Raw genomic sequence first — 26,371 nt, 5'->3', positions numbered from 1 at the left:
CACATCTCCACGCATGTTGACAGCATTTATTTGTAAAAGTTATGGATTCTCAGAGTGCAGGATTTTTTACTTTTTTGGTCAGCCAACCTTCTTTCCCCTTCTCTTCTTATAGCTCGGCACTGTATTTTGGATAATACGGCAAAAATTATTTAAAGCATATGTGGGACTTCCATGATGGCTACAACTGTACCATGTCTGACAGATAACGGGCCCTGTGATGCAGCAAACAGGAAAAGGCATGTCTGCATCTCTATCTTTCTGTGTGTGTGTGTGTGTGTGTGTGTGTGTGTGTGTGTGTGTGTGTGTGTGTGTGTGTGTATATTTTGGGCTTCGTGCCGTTGTACAACAGGGCTGCGGTGAGAAACGAGGAAGGAGAGGGCCGGTGTCTGAGTCTCACAAGAACTGATGTCTGGCAGGCTGAGCTTCCTCCAGTTTCTGACAAAACCCACTGATCTGCTCTCTGTGAAGAAAAGACTCCTTGGCCATCAGGGGACCACATCAAGAGGCCTGTGCACAGCATGAGTTTGTGTTGTGTGTGTGTGTGTAAGTCTGTTCTTGCACAAGCGCACTCATATACACACACTCAGGGGCATAAAACTACTCCTCAGCATGCAGATTTTCCAGGACTGATTTGGTAAAAGTGCAGTCCTCTATATTTTATTACACTGGCGGTTTGCGGCAAAGCTGATTTCAATAATGGAAACCAGAACAGCAGGCTTTACGACACACTTGCTCAACGGTAAAACTGCCATGTCTTGCAGGGCGGTGGGATTAAGTGTCACTGTGCTGAGTAGACTTTTTTTATTTTTTCTACGTGAACTAAACTCTTGTGTTATTTCGTAAAAGTGTTGTCGTCGTCCCGGCTTTAGCCAAAGTGCATCCTGACAGCTCTGATCCATGCAGAGGAACCCGGAAAAAAACGCAAACCCCTTCCCTTCCACATTACAGCAACATGTACAACATTCTGAATATTCTAGTGACACACCCAAGCAATGCATAGACATAAGAAGGATCTTAACCATTTAGGGTTTACCGGACGGTGGATGGAGGCAAGGGGACATGTCGGTAATCAAAAATAGAAATTATTGTAAGAAGCAACGTTGCTGATCGAGGTCCGATATAAAAAAAAGTTTTGCCGTAAAACCATGAAACTCCCCGCCATATTGGGAGGTGTCAGGTGTGGGAATCTGTGTTCTTAGAGGATGAGTTGACAGCAGAAGCAAACCTCTTTTTCCATCTCATAGGCAACCACCCCCCCCCAAACAACCTATTCACTTCCTCCATTTGCAAATAATCCATGCGCAACCTCTTCCCCAGCAAACCCGTTGTTATTGAGTGTGTAATAGTGCTACCGGTATGCAAACCCTGAATGTCCACATAATAAATCATCAATGAAAAATAGTCGTATATACAGTGTAGCTCAATAAAATCTCAATTCTCTTTAAATGAGTTTTGCATGCAGTTAACTGCATAATATACAGGCAATATGTACGTTGAGTTGTTTCTTTGGCAGGCCAGAATCCAGCTGGACATGCATAGAGAGGTATGTACAATCAAAAAAAGGGGGACCGAGTCACCGAGTAGTGCTTGCTCTCACATGACAGGGACACAAAAGTCAAACGTGTGCAAATGTTTTAAGTAGCCGGTTCACTCCCTGGGGAGGGTTGAGTTGAGACCAGTGGTGTACCTGAAACCCACAGACGTGTTAAGAGCATGCCCGCCCATCCGCCTGACCGCCTAGCGGCGGACAGCAGTAGTCACAGCAGTACAAGACACCGTGGGCGTCGCATCATGCCAGCGGGATGACCGCCATCCTCCGTTTGCCTCCGACACTGCCGGAGTTCTCCTCAGAGTCCATCGTCCCGCTCTGAGTCCGGGGAAACAGGTCTGGAGACGGTGAAGATGTCCTGACGTTTGACTTTGGGTGTGGTTGCTGCAGGGAGTACCCCCACGGAGGGCGGCCTCTTCTCTGACAGCAGTTTGATAATCTCTGCCACCTGACTCTCCAGGGCTCCAAGACGGCCTCCCAGAGTTTGGATGTCCCCCCGGAGCTCCAGCCGCGTCTCCTGCAGTGCCGCTTGCAGGGCCTGCTCTGGGATGGGGCAGAAAGGCTGAGGGGACCCTGCTCCTCCCGGGAGAGGGCTGTGAAGGAGTGGGGTGGCTGCTGCTGGTGTTCGTGCTTCTCCCGCCCGGTCGATCCGCAGCTCACTTTTGGTGATGCCGCTGTCGCACGAGTCCGTCTTGCGGAGAAGGTTACTGCCGGACACTCCGCCCTCCGCCCCATCCCCTCTCCCACCGACCTCCTGACCTTTAACCTCATGAGACAGCATCTCCACCGACACGGCCTTGGTGACGTTGTTCAGCCCCTCCTTCTTGGTTTCCGTCGGAGCTGTGGGAGCGGCCACGTTGTTTTTGAGGCGCATCCACCCAGTGGCCTTGGCAACGGGCTTGCCCAGTGCGGGATTGCTGCCTACTTTGATTCTGGCGGTCCCAGCGGTCTGCTCAATCCCCGCTCCAGCCGAGCTGGGCTGCAGCTCCATAATATCACAATTGTTCTGTTTGGCTGCAGGCTCCCCAGGACAGTTGTAGGCCATGGAGCTTTGCATCGGTGTTACCTGTGACACAGTCAGCACGCTGCTACTGGGCAGAGCTCCATTCTGCAGGGAGGAGTGTGGACACTGAAGGCTGAGAGGAAGGGAGTGCTGCAGGCTGGAGTGGCCCAGCTGCAGGCTGTGGGGGTGCAGGTGCTGGTGGTGGTGCTCCACCTGAAGCTGGTTCTTCTCCAGGTCCACCTGCGAGGCGGTGGCGCCCTGGTTACGGAGCTCCTTCTGCTGCTTGAACTTCTGGAAGAGTTTCCGCACTGGGTGGTCCTGGGGGATGGTGAGCTGGACCTCGTTCTTCGCGCGCTGCCTCTCCTCCTCTTCCTTCTTCACCTCGCTGATTTTACGAAAAATGATCTGCCAGGGGAAAACAGAAAAAAACAACAATAGAGCACTTATCAGTGCACTTATCATTTCATATGAATAATATGAATAGTAACACTCACTCTTGCATCCACTGGCATAGGTAATGCATTAATCATTTGTGACAAAACCGTTCTATTCCACAATACGAGAAAAAGAGCTGAGTAGATTTACTATTATGGAAATCTGTCAGTCCGCGTTATCTCCTCTCACTCGAAGACATTCACACGTCACATTCCCTCTGCAATGCTCTCAGGTGCGGCAAAATGCAGCTAGCTTTCAGAGAGATCCTTGTTAAATTATCCATCAGCACCCCTGAGCCTCCCCCCTTGTATAATTCAACCCCAGCCCGGTGCCGTGTGCTCTCCTGGCTCTCCTTACACACTAATTACATTGGGAATGACAGAAATCCCTGCCAGGCAGCCAGGCATCATCCGGCTGGAGATATAAGTGTTATTCTTGGATCAAATGATAATGTTCCCTGGGTCGCTGACAAGATGGGTGGGTCAGTAATTGGAATAAGTTAAGCAGGGAAAGGAGGGGGGGTGGGTCGTGTCTGTCCCTCCATCAATCCATCCATCCATCTATCCACCCATCCATCCATCCCTGAGGCATGCCAAGTAACGTCATCCCACTCTCCTCTCAGCTTGAATAGGAGTGAGGGGATGATCTGAAGGGGGAGGCAAAGGGAGGCTGTGTCAGCTATCTCAACTGTGTCTGGCTGGCGGACGCTGAAACAAGGAAAGAGTTGAGGCTATCTTTTAGAAAACTGATGTAAGATGTAGTTTGGCTTGATAAATGGTTTATAAGACATGATATGGTAATCTGACCGTTTGCTTTATGCAAGGGCATTTCTGTTGAGAGGGGTAATATCCTAATTAAACCTCTATTGTCTCCGACATGAAGAAGACAAAAGTGCACATTAACATTGAAGAAAGGACAAGTAGAAGGATTTGGGGGACGAGCATTAAAAGACAATGAGTCCTACTCGAGGTCATCTTGGTTCCTACTTAATATTTTACATTTACATACGTACATCCAGAAAAGTTTATTTCCCTACATTACCATTTCAAAACCCAAAGTGCATCTGAAGGATCATAAAATGTGCATCTCAACATAGTTCAATTTTGATGACTTGAACTTTGCTGTTTTTGCTTTTTTTTTTAATACACCCCCCCCGCCCCCTTTTCTCCACAATTGCACGCGGCCAATTACACCACTCTTTCGAGCTGTCCCGGTCGCTGCTCCACCCCCTCTGCCAATCCGGGGAGGGCTGCAGACTACCCCATGCCTCCTCCGACACATGTGGAGTCGCCAGCCGCTTCTTTTCACCTGGCAGTGAGGAGTTTCGCCAGGGGGATGTAGCGCATGGGAGGATCACAATATTCCCCCCAGCCCCCGAACAGGCACCCTGACCAACCAGGACACATATCCACATCCGACTTCCCACCCACATGGCCAATTGTGTCTGTAGGGATGCCCGACCACACCGGAGGTAACACAGGGATTTGAACCGCTGAGCCCTGTATTGGTAGAAAATGGAATAGACCGCCACGCCCTTGTTTTTGCTATCTTTAATTGTGACAATGCCACTGTCATTCACATAAGACATAGGAAATACATGTACTTCAGAACTGCAGTGTGAATATGGGCAACTAACCCTAATGTTGTTTTGGGGTATGTTACTATTTATTTCTCTTACATGTTTTTTTTTTTGGGAGGGGGGGTTTTCAACCAGAAAGGATTTGCTGTGCATGCATACCTGCTGCTCTTCAGCAACACCTTGCTTTAGGTTTCCTCTGAAAATTGTCCACCGTGCGATGCAAGCAAAGGAAGGTTTAACGAAGTCAACATGTATTGCTGGTAACTTGTCCCCCCCACACAAAAACTTTTTTTTTCAATTTTATTTTTTTTCTGTTTTTGCAGACATGGTATATTCAGTACAATAGTTGCAAGACATCAAATGTGTCTGTAGTAGAAAAAAAATCATACCAATAAAAACCCCATTCCCTCCCACCACCCCATGTTGGTCATGCCCACAAAAATTAAAATAAAATAGAATAAAAGAAGTAAATAAGTAAAACGAAGCATAAATTGGAATAAAAGAGTGACTACATAAACATGTTTTAATAGCGACTAACTGCAACAAATAATCAAATGACTAATTAATAAATGCAAAATGAAATGTAAAGAGACATAGCAGAATAGACAATAAGTAAAGAGAATTGTAGGGGAGAAAATTATGGTTCCTCTCTCTCTCTCCTCCAGTGAGCTCTACTTCCCACACAAAAACTTTATTCCAATTTTTCTTTGTTGGTTAGTAGAGGCAGTGGTTTGTGTCGGACAGAGCAGGAAAGAGAGATGTATTTATTCAAAAAATAGTAGTTGGATTCTGTGATTCATGTAAGGGTCAGAGGTGACATACACAATAGGATTAAGGAAAATAATTTCAGTTCAGATTTTTATTGTTTGTCTTATTCTTTGAAATTTTGGCAAGCACATCAAAAACTCCCCCCATATTTCCCGTTCAATCGACTTGGGCACTTGGGCACTGTGCAAAAGTCTTATAATGGCAGCAGAAACACTGTTTTTTCTGTCTGTGTGTATGTGCATCTGCCTGCTGCTAATCTGGCACACTACTAGGCCTGTCAGCCTCATAATATTTGTGCACCTTATGACTGTATAATCCAAGGACCTCTCGTGGTTGCGGCGATTCAAAACCTTTGAAAAACCTGTTTTATACCACAATTGAGGGCTAACTCCTCAGCTGGTCTGAGCACCGAAGATACGCCTGCTGGAGATCTAAACACAACAAGTATACTGATGTTAGTAGTATGGTGGGTGGGTGTCCTGTGCCCCTCTTATTCACCATACAGTAAGTCAGCATAACAGGGATGCCTGAGAGGGCTTCAGATGTGATGATCCAGCCGGTAGGCAACGCAACAAAGATTGACTAAACTGCTTCATTGAAATCCCCTTCTACATTATATCACAGTGCAATGACAATCACAGTGGGTTTTTTTTTATTGGCAATATGGGTGACACAACAGCTACAAGGTTGATTAAATCCCCAGTGGATTCCCCAAAGCAATTTTGGCTTTTTGCACAGTGCTTACAGAATGTGTTCTTACTGAAACGTTTTCCTCAAAGAGCTATTCTAACAGGAGGAGGACAAACAGGAGGAAAGAAGAAAGACTGCTAATGAGCCCCCCGTTTCCATGAGATCTGGCAAAACAACCACTGAAACTATGCTTTTCCAGTTTAATAAGACGATCTAGCTTTCAGACCAATCAGATTAAATGGCTTAACCTTACCTGTTATTTCATGGTTTCTGAGATAATTGGTGTATATAATTATGTCTAAAGAGGTACATACACATACACATAATACATACTGCAAGTCTGGTTAATAAGATCATAGGTGGGCTTACTGTTTTGGGTTTAGGTAGAGTTGATATAGAGCTGGTATAGAGCTGATATACAGTTTGTATAGAGCTGATATACAGCTGGTATAGAGCTGGTATAGAGCTAGCATAGAGTTGGTATAGAGCTGGCATAGAGCTGGTATAGAGCTGATCTAGAGCTGGTATACAGCTGATGTAGAGCTGGTATAGAGCTGGCATAGAGCTGGTATACAGTTGGTATAGAGCTGATATAGAGCTGGTATAGAGCTGATCTAGAGCTGGTATAGATCTGATGTAGAGCTGGTATAGAGCTGATATAATAGAGCTTGTATAGAGCTGATCTAGAGCTGGTATAGAGTTGCTGTAGAGCTGGTATAGAGCTGGCATAGAGCTGGTATACTAGAGCTGATATAATAGAGCTGGTATAGAGCTGATGTAGAGCTGGTATAGAGCTGATGTACAGCTGGTATAGAGTTGGTATAGAGCTGATATAGAGCCGATATAGACCTGGTATAGAGTTGGTATAGAGCTGGTATAGCGCTGATCTAGAGCTGGTATAGAGCTGATCTAGAGCTGGTATAGAGCTCATATACAGCTGGTATAGAACTGGCATAGAGTTGGCATAGAGCTGATGTAGAGTTGGTATAGAGCTAGTATAGAGCTGATGTACAGCTGGTATAGAGTTGGTATAGAGCTGATATAGAGCTGGTATAGAGTTGGTATAGAGCTGATATAGAGTTGGTATAGCGCTGATCTAGAGCTGGTATAGAGCTGATCTAGAGCTGGCATAGAGCTGATCTAGAGCTGGTATAGAGCTGGTATAGCGCTGATCTAGAGCTGGTATAGAGCTCATATAGAGCTGGTATAGAGCTGGCATAGAGTTGGCATAGAGCTGATATAGAGCTGATGTAGAGCTGGTATAGAGCTGATGTAGAGCTGGTATAGAGTTGGCATAGAGCTGATATAGAGCTGGTATAGAGTTGGTATGGAGCTGGTATAGAGTTGGTATACAGCTGGTATAGAGCGACCCCAGTAGCCAGTACAAGTCAGGGAAGGCAAGGATTGGAGATTTAATGTGGCTCTACTTTTCGTTTTAATGGTAACTGAGGATGGGTGGATTTACCCCGTATTGTCCAGGCAACACGTTGCCTATACATATTTTCACTCTACTAGTATACTGCAACTAATCTTAACTATCTAGTATGCAAAGGAAAAGGGCTGTTCAGTTTTTTCCATCCTCCTCTTTGAGTCAATAGATGGATCAAGAGAGACAATACTCTAGATAACACTTATTATGTCCATAGTATGCTATACGGTATGATCATAGTAGTAATGTATACAGTTTAAAAGTGATGTGGGTGACCAGCAGCTACACTATTTTTTTATTCTGTGAGAAAAGGCAATATAGCAAATGCTTGTTTGGTGACAATTATACATTAAAGTACAATGTCTCTGTGCTCAGTCAAAAAGAAATGTCTTAGTTGATGAATTAAAAGCAGTCTTGAATCGAGTCTCAAAACGGGTATGTTCTGAATGATATATACGGAATCAACTGATCTGCTGCATACAGTAGGTAATACCAGGACGCTTGAAAGCTTGAATGACTCAACGGATACATACTACATGATTTGTATGTATTTATATTTAAATGGTATGCACTGTGTCAACCTCAATGTACTGGCGTATCTGACAATACTGCAAAGCTTAAATGAACAAAAAACAAAACAAAAAACAAGTCATGCCTGAATGTGATGTTGAAATAATCACATTTTGTATAGGATAACTGGGCTTTAATTACAAAGTAAATCAGTTAGCCAATTCAGCAAACAGTGCATGTTTAATGAATGGTGAATCTGCTAACGCATTTCTTTATCAGGCTTACAACTGTTCCATGCAATAGTCACAGTGGCCTAATAGTTTTGTTTCCAAAATCACATTTTTAATTGCTCCTGTTTCCATTTGACACAGTATGGAAAAAAAAAGATTCAACAAAAATAATTAACAAAAACCTCTTGAAAAAAAAACGCTTTTTTAACATTTTTTTAATGCTTCCAACACTTTGGATTCATTAGCTTACAATAAAATTGTAACTCTTACAACATTTTGGAATAAATGCTGAGTATTGGGCATCCGGCTGGCATGGCGGTCTATTGCGCTGCCTACCAATGTGGAGATCGCCGGATCGAATCCCTGTATTACCTCCAGCTTGGTCGGGCGTCCCTACAGACACAGTGTCCTGGTCCATGCACTAGCGCCTCCTCTGGTCGGTCGGGGCGCCTGTTTGGGGGAGGGGGAACTGGGGGGAATAACGTGATCCTCCCACGTGCTACGTCTCCCTGGCAAAACTCCTCACTGTCAGGTGAAAAGAAGCGGGTGGCAACTCCACATGTATCGGAGGAGATAGGTGGTAGTCTGCAGCCCTCCCCAGAATGGCAGAAGGGGTGGAGCAGCGACCGGGATGGCTTGGAAGAGTGGGGTAACTGACCAGGTACAATTGGGGAGAAAAAAGGGGAAAAACAAACCAAAAAAAAAAAGAAATGCGGAATATCGCTGCATAATATTCAAGTGAGATATCAATGAATATCCAGTTGACGACTGTAACGTTGCTCGGGCAGACGAGGCCTCTGCTGGACTACTGAATACACTGCAGGAATCAGAAGGGTTGAAGACTCGTGCAGTGGGTGGACCAGAAATACAAAACACTTGACGGTTTGATTCAGTGAGATGTCTTCACTCAAATGTACTGATTCAACAAAAAGAAGTGGGCCGCCCACCACCACAGGGGGTCGCAACGAGTGGCCTGACTCGTGTCCTGCACCCCACCTTATTTCTGATGATCCAAACACTCCTTCCATCTGCCTTTTTGTTTACCGTCGCCTCGCATATGGAACCTCATCACACTCTATGATGGCCGTCTGCCACGACATATGCACAACATAAGAGACAATTATGAGTAATATGGAAGAATGGCTCACTTTCATCACGTGTCTGAGACTGGATGAGAAGGAGACAGAAGGCTCGAGAGAGAAAAACTCCACAGCTTCGGTTTCCCAACCAGTAACAGCATCAAAGACACTAATGGGGTTATTTTTAAGACACCACAGGCCTCATTCATCAACACACTCTTTGATTTTACCCTCAAATCTGAAGTATGATCTCTCATGAAAAAGTTTACTTTTAGAGCTGTGGCCGTCAAAGCTTGACTAACGACAGAAAACAGGTTCATATTTTGAGAACTCAGATTAAATGGAAGTGAATCAATGTAAGCCACTGAGTTTAGCTCAAAGATCAGCTTCTCATCAATCACAACTTTGCTTTGGATTTAGACGTGAGCACCAAACTCATACGTAGGAGCGTTTTGTAAGAGTCAAAAGGGGTCTGCTTTGGTGAAGATCCCCCTGTTCACATGAGATCGCTGATAAGCAGTTATTGGAAAGAGCACCTGGAGAAGTCTATCACCAACTGAGATATCTTCTCCTTCTTTTGGCTTGTTCCCTGTTTCTCAGGGGCCGCCACAGCGGATTTTACAGTTTCCTTTGGTACCCTGTGAGGGCAAAGCACCAATGGCAGTCGTTGTTAACCCGGGCCTTGACCAAGCTGGTATGGTCGGTATGGTCCAGTGTGGACCAACAGAGATATCGAAAAAAAAAAAAAGGTCTCCTCTCTAATGAGACGGTTGCTGGCTTGAAAGTATGAGACCATTATGGGTCACTTTTAAAGTAATCTTGAGACCCTTTCTGTTGTTAAACCAGGAATGTCGTTTCCCCCAGCCCACAGCAGTGCAACACAGACAAAAACACATAACCAAGAACTACAAGAACACAAAAATACAAACTAAAACATATATCCAAACTAAAAATTTTTTTTAAAAAAAACCGCCAGCCAGGATGACTGTCTGAACTGCAGGTCTGCATGGGCTAGCAGTTAGCTTAGCCTGCCTCACTTTCGCATCCTGTCAGACCACCCTTGGTGTTACCTCTTCAGGCACAGCTCCAGGCAAGGGCTGAATATATCATTCACATAGTATTAGGATTAGATACCCAAGAATATCTGAGTAAAACTGAAACTACACATTTTTGAAACTGCTCACAAAATAAATTCAACATTACTCAACAACAGTAGTGAGGATAGTTTGGATTACTTCCTTGGATTACTTGTTTCTGGAAGTTGGTGAATACAGCAGGCACAGCATTATTGGTGGGCCTGATGGTCCTAGGCCCGCCCTCTTTTCACCAGACTCACCCTACAATTTTCCTACCCAAAAAAAAAAATTTTTTTACAAATTTTCATTTAGTCATAAATGATTTGAAATCAGCCAATAATCGCATGATTTTGTGCTAAAAATAGTTTTTATAAACATAATTTTATATGTTGATGTTCATGCGCAAGCAAGTTCATGAGACATGTGATGTGATGTTCGACGCCAGCGGGATAGGCTAGGCTAGTTCCAGCTGCCATACCAAGCGTTGCTTTTCTTCACGAAAACATATAAGCGGTCGGCTATGCTACCGTATGTGGGTGTAGGCTATGGCGCAACCAACTTTGTTTAAGTTCTTTAAACGTGCACAAACGGTGTCAGACTCGGAGTCGTCACTGCAACCAGGAGATGACCAGAGTTGGTATCCACAACTCCACGCTCTTCCTCTCCGCCACCGTCTTGTGATCATAGAGATTTGTAGACTGTGATTGATAGTGATTGATAATGAACTCTAGTAGCATGTCTTTACATGACAGATAACGTTATGAGCGAGTTCTGAATACTGGCTCGCTGCTCTGCTCGCGTTACTGAGGCGTCCCAATTCAATTCATTTAAACCTCCTTCCCAAAGGGGACTTTGCATGCCCTACGCCACGCTGTAATACCAAACTGCACCACTCTAGGTAGCGCGTAGGGTGGGTATTGGGACAGGGCCTTTGATTGGGCTGTGGTTGCTTGGTCACAGACCTGTTGCACCCTCTATTGGTTGGTCAGTGATAGAATTATAGTTCAAAATGGTCACTCACTGGCTTTCAACGTTGGCAAGTGATGGTACTGCTGCTGTTCAAGCAATATATATTTTGCACTGAGTAATTTTTAACATTTTGGCTCATTTTGTCAATGTTGCATGAATTATGAGGGTTTTTTGTGATTACATTTGTTAATCTATCTAGCTCGATTTTGGTCTCAAAATGCACCAAATTGATGCATTTAAATTATCAATATTGAAAAATTTTCTTCCGGGGGAGCATGCCCCTGGACCCCCCTAGGGAATTCCAGGTCCATCCATAATTGGCCTGGCCCACCCAAAACTGAAATCCTGGAGCCGTGCCTGCGGCCCATATCTATCCACAACAAAGGTGTTTCGTTGTGAGATCATTTGATAGAGAGCATCGTAAAATTTCACACCTGGGAAGTGATTTGTCTGTTTAATTTTTTATTTTTTGGAACTTTTACTTCAATTTATTCAAGCCAAGACATTCCCCCGTGTGCCACTTTGTGAATGTCAATCGATTAGTCCGCAGTGAGAACATAAAATGCCAATAAGACAATGACAAACTATTGTCCGGGCTTCTATCATCATAGAAACGCCAGAATAACATTACATCTTCAAACAGCCAGTGATTTAAATGTTTGTTAAATGAGTTTATTTGGGTACCATCCATCTTTTTATAATAACAGTAGGGACACTTTGTTAATTTTTCAAATGGGGCATGAAGATCTCCACCCCTGCTGTTTGCGACTGACTGTTGGCATGTGGCTTAAGCCGGGAGGGGCCATCAGGTTTAGTACAGCAGAGACCAGAGGTCACAGAACCAGCAGATACACTGATAAGAGATGACACTACAAACTCTAATTGTCACGGGGTGTCCTGGTAGCTCAACCAGATGGAAGTCGTATCATGTAGACTTGGACCTTACTCAAAACGTCCTCGCTCATAATCTGGGCGCAGGCCTGTGTTGCACATCTTTTCCTGGCACACATCACTGGACTATCTAATAAGCAGAAAATGCTTGTGGGGGGGGGGGGGGATCATCACTAGTTATATCATCACCCCAGGTTGATAATATATTTCCATAGTAGTACAAATAAAGATTACGCAATAAATGTCCTCTCTACTATGCTGTACACACCTACTCCATTAGCATCTGATTATGAAATGCTATCACTGAGGAAGAAAGCACATATGCTAAATGGACTGCATATATATATATATATATATATATAATGCTTATCTAGTCTACCGACCACTCAGAGCTCTTTACAGTGTATGCCTCACATACCCCCATTCACACACACATTCACACACTGATGGGGCAGAGGCTGCCATGCAAGGCGCCCACCGGCTCATCGGGAGCCGTTAAGGGTTCAGTGTCTTGCTCAAGGATACTTCCACATGTTTCCGCAGTAGCTAGGGATTGAACCAGCGACGTTACGATTACTAGACGATCCGCTCTACCTCCTGAGCCATGCCGCCCCAGCATATGCTACTTCAAAAATGGTGCGTGTCAAAAAGGTTCATAAAAGGGGCAACCGCTGAGTCGAAAGCAAACATAACCAAGGCAGTTTGTGTGACCAGAGGGTCACAGGTTCAGTCCCTGTAACAGTGCATGTCCCCGTCGGTGTCAAAAGTTTCCTAGTGTAGGATGTACCTACTCCATTCTAGAGGGCACGACACCTCCTCTGCAGCAACATGTGTGCCTGTCTCAGTGGAGGAACTACACAATGTGCGACATGCCGCCTGAATGCTTTAAATTCCCAAAACAAATCCAGAATTGATTGGCGAGATAACCACAGTCTGTAAAGGTTTAAATGATCCAAATTTTAGGTCAGGCATTCGTGAACAGTGCGACGAAAATGGCATCATTCAATGTCACATTCCTATTAATTATATTACGAAGAGACCAAGGAACCCCATTCACCCGAATCCTTTGATTTATCCTCTAGGTCGACGTTTGATAGATTTTACATGGAGCAGCCTGCATAAATATTTATCTTACTTGTAAAAAAAAACTGTTGCATGTTCATGCATGTGAGCAACCTAAAAAGTCAAATTGCTGGTGTATGAAAATTACTTGCCAAATTTTGACTATGATAATGAAGGAACCTGTGTTGTAAAATGTGCTGTGGAGCAAACCATGGTGCAAACTGGTCAACAGTGAAACAGAGACGACTGAACAGTTAACCAAACGCCAGTCACCTGCCACGTCCAAACTTTTGAGTCTGTTTGACCTATGACCTTCTGCACACAATAAATAACCTTATACTGCCCAACAAAACCAGATGTAAGTCACTGCATAAGCAGTTAAGCCGAGACTTAAGAGACCGTTGTCATCGTTTGCTAAGCTAACACAGTTTATCTTCTGCCTCACAGTCTGCTTCACCGTGATTAAATATATCTATGGATTGTGATTTCTGAGGATGTAAAAGCCAACGTAGCAGTCACAACATATGACCTTTGACCTGCTCTGCAACACAAAAAGTACAGCTGTTTTTTGATCTTGTGCCGTAGTATATATAGCAGGTTACCCACTCATGCGTCACTACTTCATTGATTAATGCAGCATACGGTAATCTGAAGAGCCGCGGCAGGTTCAACTGATGCTGCACTTTCAGATCCCACCCAGCGTCCCCCGAGACGACCGGGTCATTACCTCTGAGAGTTCTCTGTGCGGTCTCAAGGATGCATATGCCAATGTGAAGAGGGGCTAGCTAGAATTGTCTAAAGGGGATGTGTGACCCCAGAGGGATACCCGTCACAGATAACACAACAACAGCAACAGGAAACCATGCGGACCTTCACGAGGAGACGCATCAGATATTCACACAGCATGTCTGCAGGGCTTTAAAAACATGGAGAGTTGAGATAAGAGCATCAATATGTGACTTTCAGACAGATTTTAATGTCTTGTTTCAGCAGCTTTGCTGAACAACAAAATTGCACATCCTCTGTGAGCACTACGCCACCCTGCCTACTGCAGTATGTCCTGTGAGTGTATGGCAGGAGTCCTAATGGGTCATACAATACTCTAATAGTATGCACATTTTAGTAAGCACAATATTACTGTGCAAATTCAGCTTGTGAAAGGTATATGTATGCATTCTACATAGACAAAAACATCAAGTATGGCACTTATGGTCACCAAACGATTAAAACCAAAATTTGCACCTTTGTTGTTTCCATGGAAAAGCACAGCCAAGGGCAAATTTTCCAACTCAATAGGGTGGACAATTAAACAGGAGGAGTGGCAACAGGCATCGTCAAATCCAAATGCATTTTTTTAACAATTTCCAATTTCATGATTGATTCTTTGATTTTTAAAATGCAAAATCCAATAAATATAAGTGTGGTGGGGAACGCTTCACTGGTAGGTTGAGTGGTTGTGAATGCAGCTCCAGTCCTGATGCCTCCCTCAGCCAATCTCCTCATCAGGGCCAGGTTATCTAAGCCACCCGTGACCACCTGCACAGTCCTTTTGTTGCTTTCTCTCTTCCTCGGCCTCTGATGTGTCTGGTAGTTGGTGCTGCAGTTCCTGAACTTCTAGCGTGGAACCTCTAGTGTTTGCTGCCACTGTGGTGCTGGTTATCAGTACTATTTCCTGGTGTCAAGGTTCCCTGCTAGAGGTGGTTCACCTGCTGCTGTTTTGCCTTAGTTTCTTTTGTTTGCTTTAGTTTATTTGATTTCTAACTGGGTTGGCCCTTCTTTAGTTTGTTTTTTTTGTTGACCTATTTGATTTATTTTGTTAGTTATTTTCCTCAGCGGTCTGAGTGTCATCTTGTGGGAGGCTAGGCATTTGTGGTGAGGTCCCTTCATGTGTGTGTGTGTGTGTGTGTGTGTGTGTGTGTGTGTGTGTGTGTGTGTGTGTGTGTGTGTGTGTGTGTGTGTGCGTGAGTAGGAGCACCGGGACACGTGTGGAGAGTTCACCAGTCTGCTGTGAGGTTTCCGGTGGGTTTGCTGTGCTGTGCGGAAGGTGAGTATTGGTAGCACCCCTGGGCACTCCTCAGTTAGTCTGCCTTCCACAGTTGGCCTCAGCCTAGCTTTCTAGTTTGGTTACCATTATTTGTTTACGATGGGCATTTTTTTGGTATTTTAAAGTGGCTTTTTTTTTTATCAAATTTTCTTAACTGTATTAAAAGATCCTTTTTACAAATTATTTGTAATAAGGATTCAATTGCTTCATGTTGGTTTTAATTGTTTTTTTCTTGATTTCCTTAGCAGCTCGGGTTCTGGTCCTTTCTCGTTTTGATTAATTAAACAAAGTATTTATATTTTTTAACCGTGTCTCTGTCCTTCTTCAGTAGCGAAACTGTTCCCCTGGCTAAGCTCCAAATCCTTAATTCTGGTTTCAAAAAGAAATAGTATTTCCTGGGGTGCAATTCCCCAGGTGGCATCGTTGGCCTTTTTCTTCGTCTTAGCCCTCCACCACATAAGTTTAAAAAAATATGTTTTTAGCATAAATAAGAGCTAAGGCTAAATCATAAGGGATGACAGATGAGGCAAAAGTATCTAAATTTTCTTTCTTTTTAAAAAATGTCACCCCAACTGGGGAAGTTGGGCCAGTTACCCCACTCTTCTGAGCCATCCCCATCACTGTTCCACCCCCTCTGCCAATCCGGGGAGGGCTGCAGACCACCACATGCCTCCTCCGATACATGTGGAGTCGCCAGCCGCTTCTCATCACCTGACAGTGAGGAGTTTCACCAGGGGGACGTAGCGCGTGGGAGGATCACACTATTCCCCCCCCCCCAACCAGAGGAGGCACTAGTGCAGTGACCAGGACACATACCCTCATCTGGCTTCCCACATGCAGACACGGCTAGTTGTGTTTGTAGGGATGCCTGACCAAGTTGGAGGTAACACGGGGATTCAAACCGGCGATCCCTGTGTTGGTAGGCAACGGAATAGACCACCACGCCACCCAGACGCCCCAAAAGTGCCCAAGTTTTCTAATTCAAAAGTGCCAAAATCCTTCCTCTGTTTGAATGGGAGCCTGCCAAGCATTAAGTATGTGGTACGTGATGCACATAGCATTCTATTTCCTGTGTAATATGTCCAAATATTAGACACATTTTAAGTGTGTTTAATGTACTAACACTTTGGACACCACTAATATCACCAAGCAGAATTCCCTTACAGCCATTATTTGTGAGCAAAAAAAAAGTGTTCCTGATCCAGATTCTCTAAAGTGTACCAGGAGGTAGCGCTCAGATTTGGGTCAAGATGAACTGCGAGACCCAAAATTCCCTGCATCATAAAACAACTAAAAGTTGCCGGTCCTTCAGGTTGAGTTTATGTTCCGGCTTACGTCTTGGAAATAACAAATCCTCGCCGGTGTCTCCTGCATTTCCTCGCCCTCGCGAGACACGGAAGAGGGAACACATAAAATCTGCTGCTCGGCTGTGGACGGCAAACCCAAACACATGACTCCTCAGAAAGTGATGTTTACAACGCCGCACGCAGAGGAGCTCGCCGGCGATGACAAACGACCTACTAATGTCTGTTGACATTTCAGGCAGAAACACACGCTTTTGCTGCGTGTGACTTCTATGCCAACCCCTTTAAGACCTCGCCCACAAATGCCTCATCTGGACACAAGAGTACTGAGGGTGACGGCAAGGTTGTCATACTGCATGCATTTCTCTGTCCTGGCTGCAGAGCATTGTGGGCACTTAGACCAGAGTCGGACGACCGTCTATTTTTGGCACCGGCTTCTTCTGGTACAAAGCTCTATATATAAGGCATTCTTAATAAAAACTGGACTTCAGTGTTGATAAAGTCCCTCCCTGGGTGACAGCACAAAGTGCAGACAGAACAAATGCAGCTTCACGGCTGGGTGGATCTTTGTTTAGCTGGTTTGAATATTAATCCCCCACCCCCCCACCCCCGCTGTGCAGCAGCAGCAGCAGCAGCAGAGCGGAGGAGGTGTGTCAGGGTTTGGCCAGTAGCTCAGTCTAACAGGCTGGTTAAAGCTGAGTGACGGCTTCACCTCAGCCAGGACTTAATAGGTCGGGCTCGCGCACCCAGAGAAAATACCGTGCACCGTGTCGCAGCGGGCACATAAAGAAAACACCATGTTACATGCGGGTACAAAGAGAAGGAGGGGAAAAGAAAGACAGGAAGAGTGAACGGTATGCATTATACTAACGTGGAAAGATTTGATTTTGAAAAAGTAACTTTTATTTTAAAAAAAAAATACAATCACATTCAAACCGCAAGCAAACAAATATTTAAAAATAAAAAGTAAATCGCATCAATTCTCCAGAAAAAACAAGTTGGTTGTCTTTTACTGAGAACAACACAAATCTAGTATAAGCCCAGATAAAACCGAGCTGCTGGATAGCTTTCATTTCCCTGTAATAATTGAAGTCGATCATTATCCTGGCCTTTACCATCCTAGTAACGTGGGGAGAGGGAGAGAGAGAGAGAGAGAGAGAGAGAGAGAGAGAGAGAGAGAGAGAGGAGAGAGAGAGAGAGAGAGAGAGAGAGAGAGAGAGAGAGCGAGGGAGAGAGAGAGAGAGAGAGAGAGAGAGAGAGAGAGAGAGAGAGAGAGAGAGATGAGAGAGAGAGGGAGAGAGGAGGGAGAGAGAGAGAGAGAGAGAGAGAGAGAGAGGGAGAGGGAGAGAGAGAGAGAGAGAGAGGAGAGAGAGAGAGAGAGAGAAAGGGAGAGAGAGAGACAAGAGAGAGAGCAGGACCTGTGGTAGAAAAGTGTAGAGAGGAGAAAAGAGAAGTTTATACTTAGTGGGCAAAGTCAGCAAGATGAATAAAAAGGGGACTAAAAAAAAAAGAAGAGAAAAGCAAAGTGAGAGATGAACAGAGGGAGAGAGAGAGACTACAGAAGTGGTTAGTGACAGAGGAGGATGGAGACAAAGAAAGAACGAACAAAAGAAAGAAAGAAAAAGACAAAGAAAGAACGAATGAAAAAAGAAAGGAAATAAATAAATAAATAAATAAATAAATGAAGGAAGGAAAGAAAGAAAGAAAGAAAGAAGGAAAGAAGGAAAGACAGCAGGTAAGAAAGAAAGCTAGACAAAGCAAAGACTGGGGCTGCCAGAGTGAGAGAGGGAGGGAGAGAGAGGGCAGAAGGAACAAGAGACTGCAAGAAAAAGAAAGAGGAGGAGAAGAGAGAGAGAGAGCGAGAGAGGGAGAAAGACGTGCACAGAAACAGGAAGACAGACAAAGAACAGAGGAAGGTTGTACGCTCATCTACCAAACCCAACATCAAACAGGGCCCAGGAGGGAAGTGCCGCATTGCACTTTGGGCCATGATTAACTCTGCCTCTGTCTGGCTCTCCCCCTCCTCTCCTCTCTCCCCCTCCCTCTCTCTCTCCCCCTCTCCTCTCTCCTCTCTCTCTCTCCCTCCTCTCCTCTCTCTTTCTCCTCCTCCTCTCCTCTCTCTCTCTCCCTCCTCTCCTCTCCCTCTCTCCTCTCTCTCTCCTCCTCCTCTCCTCTCACTCGCTCGCTCCCTCTACTCTCCTCTCTCACCCCTTCCTCTCCTCTCTCCTCTCCTCTCCCCTCTCTCTCTCCCCCTCCTATCCTCTCTCTCTCCCTTCTCTCCTCTCTCTCTCTCCTCCTCTCCTCTCACTCGCTCCCTCTACTCTCCTCTCACCCCTTCCTCTCCTCTCTCTCTATCTCCCTCCTCTCTCTCTCTCCTCTCCTCTCTCTCTCCCTCCTCTCCTCTCTCTCTCCTCCTCCTCTCCTCTCACTCGCTCCCTCTACTCTCCTCTCTCCCCTCCTCTCCTCTCTCTCTCCCTCCTCTCCTCTCACTCGCTCCCTCTACTCTCCTCTCTCCCCCTCCTCTCCTCTCTCTCTCTCCTCTCCTCTCTCCCTCCTCTCTCCTCTCTCTCCTCCTCCTCTCCTCTCACTCGCTCCCTCTACTCTCCTCTCTCCCCCTCCTCTCCTCTCTCCTCCTCCTCTCCTCGCTCCCTCTACTCTCCTCTCTCTCCCCCTCCTCTCTCTCTCCCTCCTCTCCTCTCCTCCTCCTCTCCTCTCACTCGCTCCCTCTACTCTCCTTTCCTCTCTCTCCATCTCCCTCCTCTCTCTCTCTCCTCCCTCCTCTCTCTCCCAAAGCCTCTCAGCAATCTTTTTTTCTTACAGTTGGTGTCATTCTACTCTCGTGTCCTTACTGTATTGTTTCTGTGTTCGCCATCAAACAGAAAACCCATCTCTTATACGGCTCATATTTTTTCTTGTTTATGCACAGACCCAAGTGCTCAGATGGCACTTGGTTTCACTCATTCATCACAATAATTGTCTCTGGAAGCTACCGGAAAGCCGCTGTGCATGCGGTGCAAATATTTGCTGGTGGCATGAGGGAATGACAAAGGAGCCTATTAGCGGGGTGCACGCCCTCCTTGCGTAAGAGGTCACGGCGAGATACCAGTAAACACAAGAACGCCACTCAAAAGGCTGAAGTGCTGCGCCGTAGGAATGGGGATAAACAGTGATGCGCCGTCACTGGCACACTTTTATTAAGTTTCTATTTTTAACATCTGGCAGGTGCTCTAACCTGGAACGCCTTGCCATGATGGAATAGATTTCCAAATCTAGACTGTTGATTTTGCAAGCCGCCAGTAGTACCAAGCGGCTGCATCCCAGCATGCAACACTGATGTGAGAGCATTCGGGGAGGACATGTTGGGGAAAGTAGAAAGCCCCCCCCCCCCCACAAGATAAAAATAAGATATGGAAGAGGGTGTGTGTGTTCTCCATGTGCAGAACAGGACTGCTGAAGATGTCTTCATCCGGACACTACATGGGACCTCCGTAAATAACTACTGTTGACCACCACACAGTCCCCCTGGTGGAGCGTCCAAAAAAAAGAAAGAAAAGAAAACAAAAAAGAGCTTCTCTAGGGTTTGTGTAGCAACAACTGCTGAACAAAAGAAGGGCACATGTCGGTCCTTTTCCCCTGACTGCATTTCCCCAGTTGGTCCAGGATTGAAACCGGCAACTCTCCAGCCACAAGGCTGCTGTCTTTTCTGAATGAGTCCACTGCACACATTTTTATTATTATTATCATCATCATCATCATTATCATCATTACTATTATTACTATCATTATCATTATTATTATTATCTTTTTTTTTTGTGTGTGGATTTTCTTCCCAATTCCACTTGGCCAATCACCCCGCTCTTCCGAGTCATGCCGGTCGCTGCTCCACCCCCTCTGCCGATCCGGGGGGGGGGGGGCTGCAGACTACCACATGCCTCCTCCGACACATGTGGACTCGCCAGCTGCTTCTTTTCACGTGACAGTGAGGAGTTTCGCCAGGAGGGCATAGCGCATGGGAGGACCATGTTATTTCCCCTAGTTCCCCCCCCTCTGAACAGGCACCCCGACCGACCAGAGCAGGCGCTAGTGCAGCAACCAGGACACATACCCACATCCGGCTTCCCACCCGCAGACACCGCTAATTGTGTCTGTAGGGACGCCCAACCAAGCTGGAGGTAACACAGGGATTCGAACCGGCGATCCCCATATTGGTAGACAACGGAACAGACCGCCACACCACCTGGACACCCCACCTGCTCACAGTATGCATGTGGACTTGTTTAGTTATGTGGGTGAAACAACTTGATTGTGACAAAAAAGTGACAAAAGACAAGTGTGCACACTCAAGTACCCACCCTCCTCCTCCTCCTCCTTGTCATTACGGCAAAAATGAGATTGCAAAGCTGTGTAAATGTATCTTGCTCCTCTGCAGGTGCTGATGCTGAAATAAGAATTAATCTAATAGCCGGTGTAGCGCAGTACCGAGCCCGGCCAGCTCAGCACACTAAAACACACCCAAGTGCTGCCATGTGTAGCGGCCCCAGCAGCGGTCCTGCAAACGCTGTAAATTACACAACACACACACACACAGAGTCATAAAGCACCGCACAACTGCAGCGAAAACCCGTTTCCCCATGTCAGCTGTACTGTTTTTAAAGGGCAGTGTTGTGGTAACGTTAATGAATAAAATCGTTCTTCAGAGAGGCAGACCCGGTATCGGGGTGGGGTGGGGGGGTACCGGCTTGGGAGGTTTAATCCGGACTGTGTTTGTGAGTGAGCAAAGACATCTGTCTGTAGGGATTTATACCTCTTTGCAGATGTGAGTCTGTGCGCACACACTCATGTCTGCATTTATCAACGTGCACCTGCAATATGTGCAGATGTGCATGTGTTGAGTGGGCCTCACAGGGGTGTGTGTGTGTGTGTGTGTGTAGGTGGTCTCCATCCCTGTGTTGATTACATTTCTCTCTGACTTATAGTTCTCGCTCAGATTCTGCCACCCCCCCCAACCCCTCCAGCACCCCCAGGCCGAGTGATGGATATAGACTCCATTAGCTTGTGAATGATAACTCCTCCTTACAACTTGCGAGGGATGAATAAAGGGTTGGAACTTGACCCTGGGCACCACACGGAGACCCCACGGTGAGATTCTGCGACTGACTGCCATCTGTGCGTCATGCAAAAGGGGGGGGGGCACAAACAAAGACTCTGCTCAGCGAGGGAGTGGTGGAATAAGAGCAGTACACTACTCCTGCTGGAGCAGACTCCCGTAGGCATGAAAGAGGGGCTGCATTGTAAGGCTTCTAAAAATAGAAACAGTGAGTTAGGCATCACTGGCACGACTTTGAGACTGTAATGAATTTTTACCCACACACACACACACACACACACACACACACACACAAGTACACAGAGGTCTTGGATCAGCCATCTTGTTTTAGTAGCCATTACATTGAAAATCTATTTGTGTACCTGCTACACACACACACAAAGCTGAGCTCAACTCTTACCACATCAATTTTAATTTTCACCCCAAGCACTCTTAACCCCTCACCTCTCACCATCACTATTAACCCCTCTCCATCTGTGGACTAACTACACACATGCAACTGCACACATGCAACTGCACACATTCAGATTACCAACAAAAACACATGTACAGACTTACACACTCTCTCTCTCTCTCTCTCTCTCTCTCTCTCTCTCTCTCTCTCTCTCTCTAGCGTGCCTTGTTTTTACTCCTCTTTGCCGCTATCTGTGTCTCGCCCCCGTGGCACATCACGAACTGCACCCTAGGGACAAGGGGGGGGGGCAGGGGGGGCAGGGAAGAAGACCCGGCACTGATCCACTCGGGGGACAGTGTCTGTGGGGGAGTTCAGGACACATTCTGCTCCCCAGGTAACCCTGTCATCTCCCTCCCACACACAGCCGCTGCAGGGTGCCGCACTGGCGGAGGCACACACACACACACACACACACACACACACACACACACACACACACACACACACACACACACACGCACACACACACACACACACACGGTGGAGGGAAGCGCAGGCATGGCTGCACACATGTGCAAATATGAACAGGGACACGTACACACGGAACAAAGTAAACAAATACACGGTACAGCACACACAGAGCACATGCAAACAAACAGCACATACAAAAAAAACCCCCCACACACACACACACACACACACACACACATGCACACACACAAACAAGCAGTACATAGGAAACATACACAAAGACACACATTAGTACAGAAGGAGCAGGCATATGAGCACATGCACGGGCTCACACTCATGCGTGCAATGCATTGCACAGTCACTCATGTTACAGCAGATAGGAACAGGCATGGTGGACACACACACATACACACATGCAGACACACACATATGCACAGACACACACACACACATGCAGACACACACATATGCACAGACACACACACACATGCACAGACACACACACACACGCACAAACACACATGCACAGCCACAAACATACACACATGCAGACACACACACATGCACAGACACACACACACACACACACAGACACAAACAGACACACATGCAGACACACACACGCAGACACACACACACATGCATGCACACACACACACACACACATACATGCACACACACACATATACACAGACACACACACAAACACACACACATACATGCATGCACGCACACACACTGAAGCACACTACAGCACACGTGGTTACACAAGTACACCAAGGCCTTGGTTGCCACTGAGCCCTCCTGTAAAGGCCTGCGTAAAGCTCAGCATGTGGACTCCACTGCAACCACTTATTCATTTAAGACCACATAAGTTGTTCTTATTTCTGCCAGGTAATCCAAAGAGACACCCTCCGTCCTCCCTAATGTCCACAGAAACACCCTCCGTCCTCCCTGATGTCCACAGAGACACCCTCCGTCCTCCCCTCCGTCCTCCCTAATGCAGTGCTGACTTCTCCGCAGACAACAAGACGAGAAAAAAAAAGTGGGTCACTTTTCCTCTTAAGTTCAGCTATTCATTATTTACCACACAGGCGAGAGCAGGAGAAAATGAGACTCTCCACATGGATGACTTCCTTCTCTCCGGCCCGACCCAGTCCTGGCCTCTCTCTCCATCTCCTCGTGGTCGCCCAGACTCGCACAAAAACATCACAAACATCACTGACAATCATTCTGGGATGCAAACCCACACACACACACACACACACACACACACACACACACACTCAGCTGCATACACTTGCAATTACACATACGAGTTAATGTACATACACAAATGTGCAGCACCAGGCGCATGCATGCATGCACGTGAGTTGAGATGCATGTATGCTTGAGTGCTTGCTTGTATGTACACCCACACATGCATGCAGATGAACATCTACATGCATCCATACATACACATAAACCTCAAATATGCTTGACTGTGTGCACAGACACACAAAAACAGACAAGTCGCCATGTGCCTCCACATTAACAGTCACATACACAAGAGCAAGCACAAAAGTACAACACATGGACACAACCAGGTTAGCATACGACCAGGTTAGCATACAACCAGGTTAGCATACGACCAGGTTAGCATACGACCAGGTTAGCATACCCCTGTCTGTGTATTTTTTGGAGGTGTACACAAAGCCACTCTCAGCTCTCTCTCTTCCTCACACACATATGTTGGTCCGTGGTGAACACGCTGACCTCGTCCTCCGTTTCACACACACACCGAGAATTTTCACCCCCCACATATTCACCTTATTACCCTTCATTTCTCAGGGAAAGTGTGACTCACAACACACACACACACACACACGCACACAAAGTTTTTGTGCCCTCAACCATATCTACTTCCCTTCATCTCTCATCGACACACATTCCCGCCGTTTCACTGTTAAAAAGCAGAGCTACACAAAAACACCTGCAACACAAAACAGTGAAGTGCTCCAAGGCTCCAAAACCCGAGTCGGGTTCATGTGGCGTCGCACAGACTTGCACTCAGTGTTGCTGCAGTATAACAGTAATTCCCGCTGGCGCGGTTAATGAAACCAAATAAAGAGAACTGACACAAGCGGCGCAGGGTCTACGACCGCGACACGACTCGTCTGACTTCCACAAGACAGCAGAGTGGAGGCAGCGCTCCTCCTTGTTTTCCGGCTCAGCGGGGTGCTGCGGCTCATCAGCACCTGCAGAAGTGAGCATCCTGTGTGGACCACAAGGAAGAGGATTAGACGCCGCATGTCAGATGGCGCCATACTGCTTCTCGGCGAAAGAGGAGCGAGTTACAGTAAGTCAGACGTTACACACTGGTCGCATCTCGCAGGGGCCCAAAATATGATCTGAGTTCAACTCTCAGGGTCTCACTTTGCTATTTTTCTTAGTGCAAAGCACATTTTTTATTTTTTGGGGGAATTTATCTCCCCAATCGTACATCGCCAATTATTACCCCACTCTTCTTAGCCATCCCGGTCTCTGCTCCACCCCCTCTGCCGATCCGGGGAGGGCTGCAGACTACCACATGCCTCCTCCGATACATGTGGAGTCACCAGCTTCTTTTCACCTGACAGCGAGGAGTTTTGCCAGGGGGACGTAGCGCGTGGGAGGATCACGCTATTCCCCCCAGTTCCCCCCCCAAACAGGCGCCCCGACCGACCAGAGGAGGCGCTAGTGCAGTGACCAGGACACATACCCACATCCGGCTTCCCACCAGCAGAGACAGCCAATTGTGTCTGTAGGGACGCCCGACCAAGCCGGAGGTAAGACAGGGATTCGAACCAGCGATCCCCGTGTTGGTAGGCAACGGAATGGGCCGCTACGCTACCCGGACCCCCCCTCAGTGCAAAGCAATGTTTGATCTATTCAGTTCTAAATTGTCAATCAGGATCAGAGATGTAATGGAAATGAAACCAACTTACTAGGGGATTGTCTACGCTCCATGACACGCGGCAACATCCTCTCCCTATTCCTTCATCAAAACATGCAGGTTAAGCAAATATCCCAAAGGTGGAAATTTCTCCTGTGACATTACTTCCTGAAGTAATTTCAAGCTGTGGCAGACCAGAGTTAACAGGCAAAGAGGGTAAAAAAGCAAGTGGGTGGAGTTGGGCCACGGTCCCTTTCAAGAGCCCGCTAACCACTGTTTATCTGGCAAGCGTGCAACTTTGCTATTCATCTCATTCTCTTGCCTTGACTAAGAGGCGGCCGGGGGCTATTGTTTAGCCTCCTTTCACATGACGCCAGCTAGCCCGGGGCTAAGGTCTAGAGTTCTATTTTTATCCGTGCAAAACAGGGGCTAGCCTTGATGCAAAACAAGGCTTCGGCCTACTTGTGTGCACCAGAGTGAGGCGATGGCCCAGAGATAACAGTCCCTTAAAGCCCCGGGTTAAGAAGTGTTCTCGAATGCTCATAGCCCAAGGGTGAAGCGTAACAGATCCACCTCATAGACATGTGTTTGGGATTGCCGTTAGCCCTTTATAATAGGAGTTGTGTCTAAAACCAAGAATGTGGCTGGCGCACAGGTCAGAAGGAACCATGTGTAATGCTAATGAGGCTGGAGAGAGACTGGGAGCATCACAAGTGTTCACTGCCTCCTGACGTACGTGCACGTCGAGTTGAGAAGCGTCTCCATGAGCTGAGTAAAGAAATGTACTTTGCATGGCGTGTTACGAGCAGAAACGGATGGTGTATTTTGGGATGTGACGCAGATGATGCTCTTCTAAAAGAGAGTAAT

At 46.4% G+C, this 26,371-nt stretch overlaps 1 protein-coding gene across 1 annotated transcript in view; it reads right to left on the bottom strand.

The window, feature by feature from the left end:
* Window positions 1-1,847: 1,847 nt before the first annotated feature.
* Window positions 1,848-26,371, bottom strand: part of kcnh5b (potassium voltage-gated channel, subfamily H (eag-related), member 5b) — a 173,144-nt gene continuing 148,620 nt past the window's right edge. Inside the window, exon 13 of the mRNA XM_056295501.1 lies at window positions 1,848-2,957. Coding sequence (XP_056151476.1) covers window positions 1,848-2,957 — 1,110 coding nt within the window. The remainder of the gene's footprint in view (window positions 2,958-26,371) is intronic.

Source organism: Lampris incognitus, chromosome 16 (genome assembly GCF_029633865.1).
Source record: "Lampris incognitus isolate fLamInc1 chromosome 16, fLamInc1.hap2, whole genome shotgun sequence".
In the NCBI taxonomy this organism is placed as follows: domain Eukaryota; kingdom Metazoa; phylum Chordata; class Actinopteri; order Lampriformes; family Lampridae; genus Lampris; species Lampris incognitus.
Note: the sequence above shows the minus strand (reverse complement) of the source record. Positions and strands in the feature narration are given on the sequence as shown.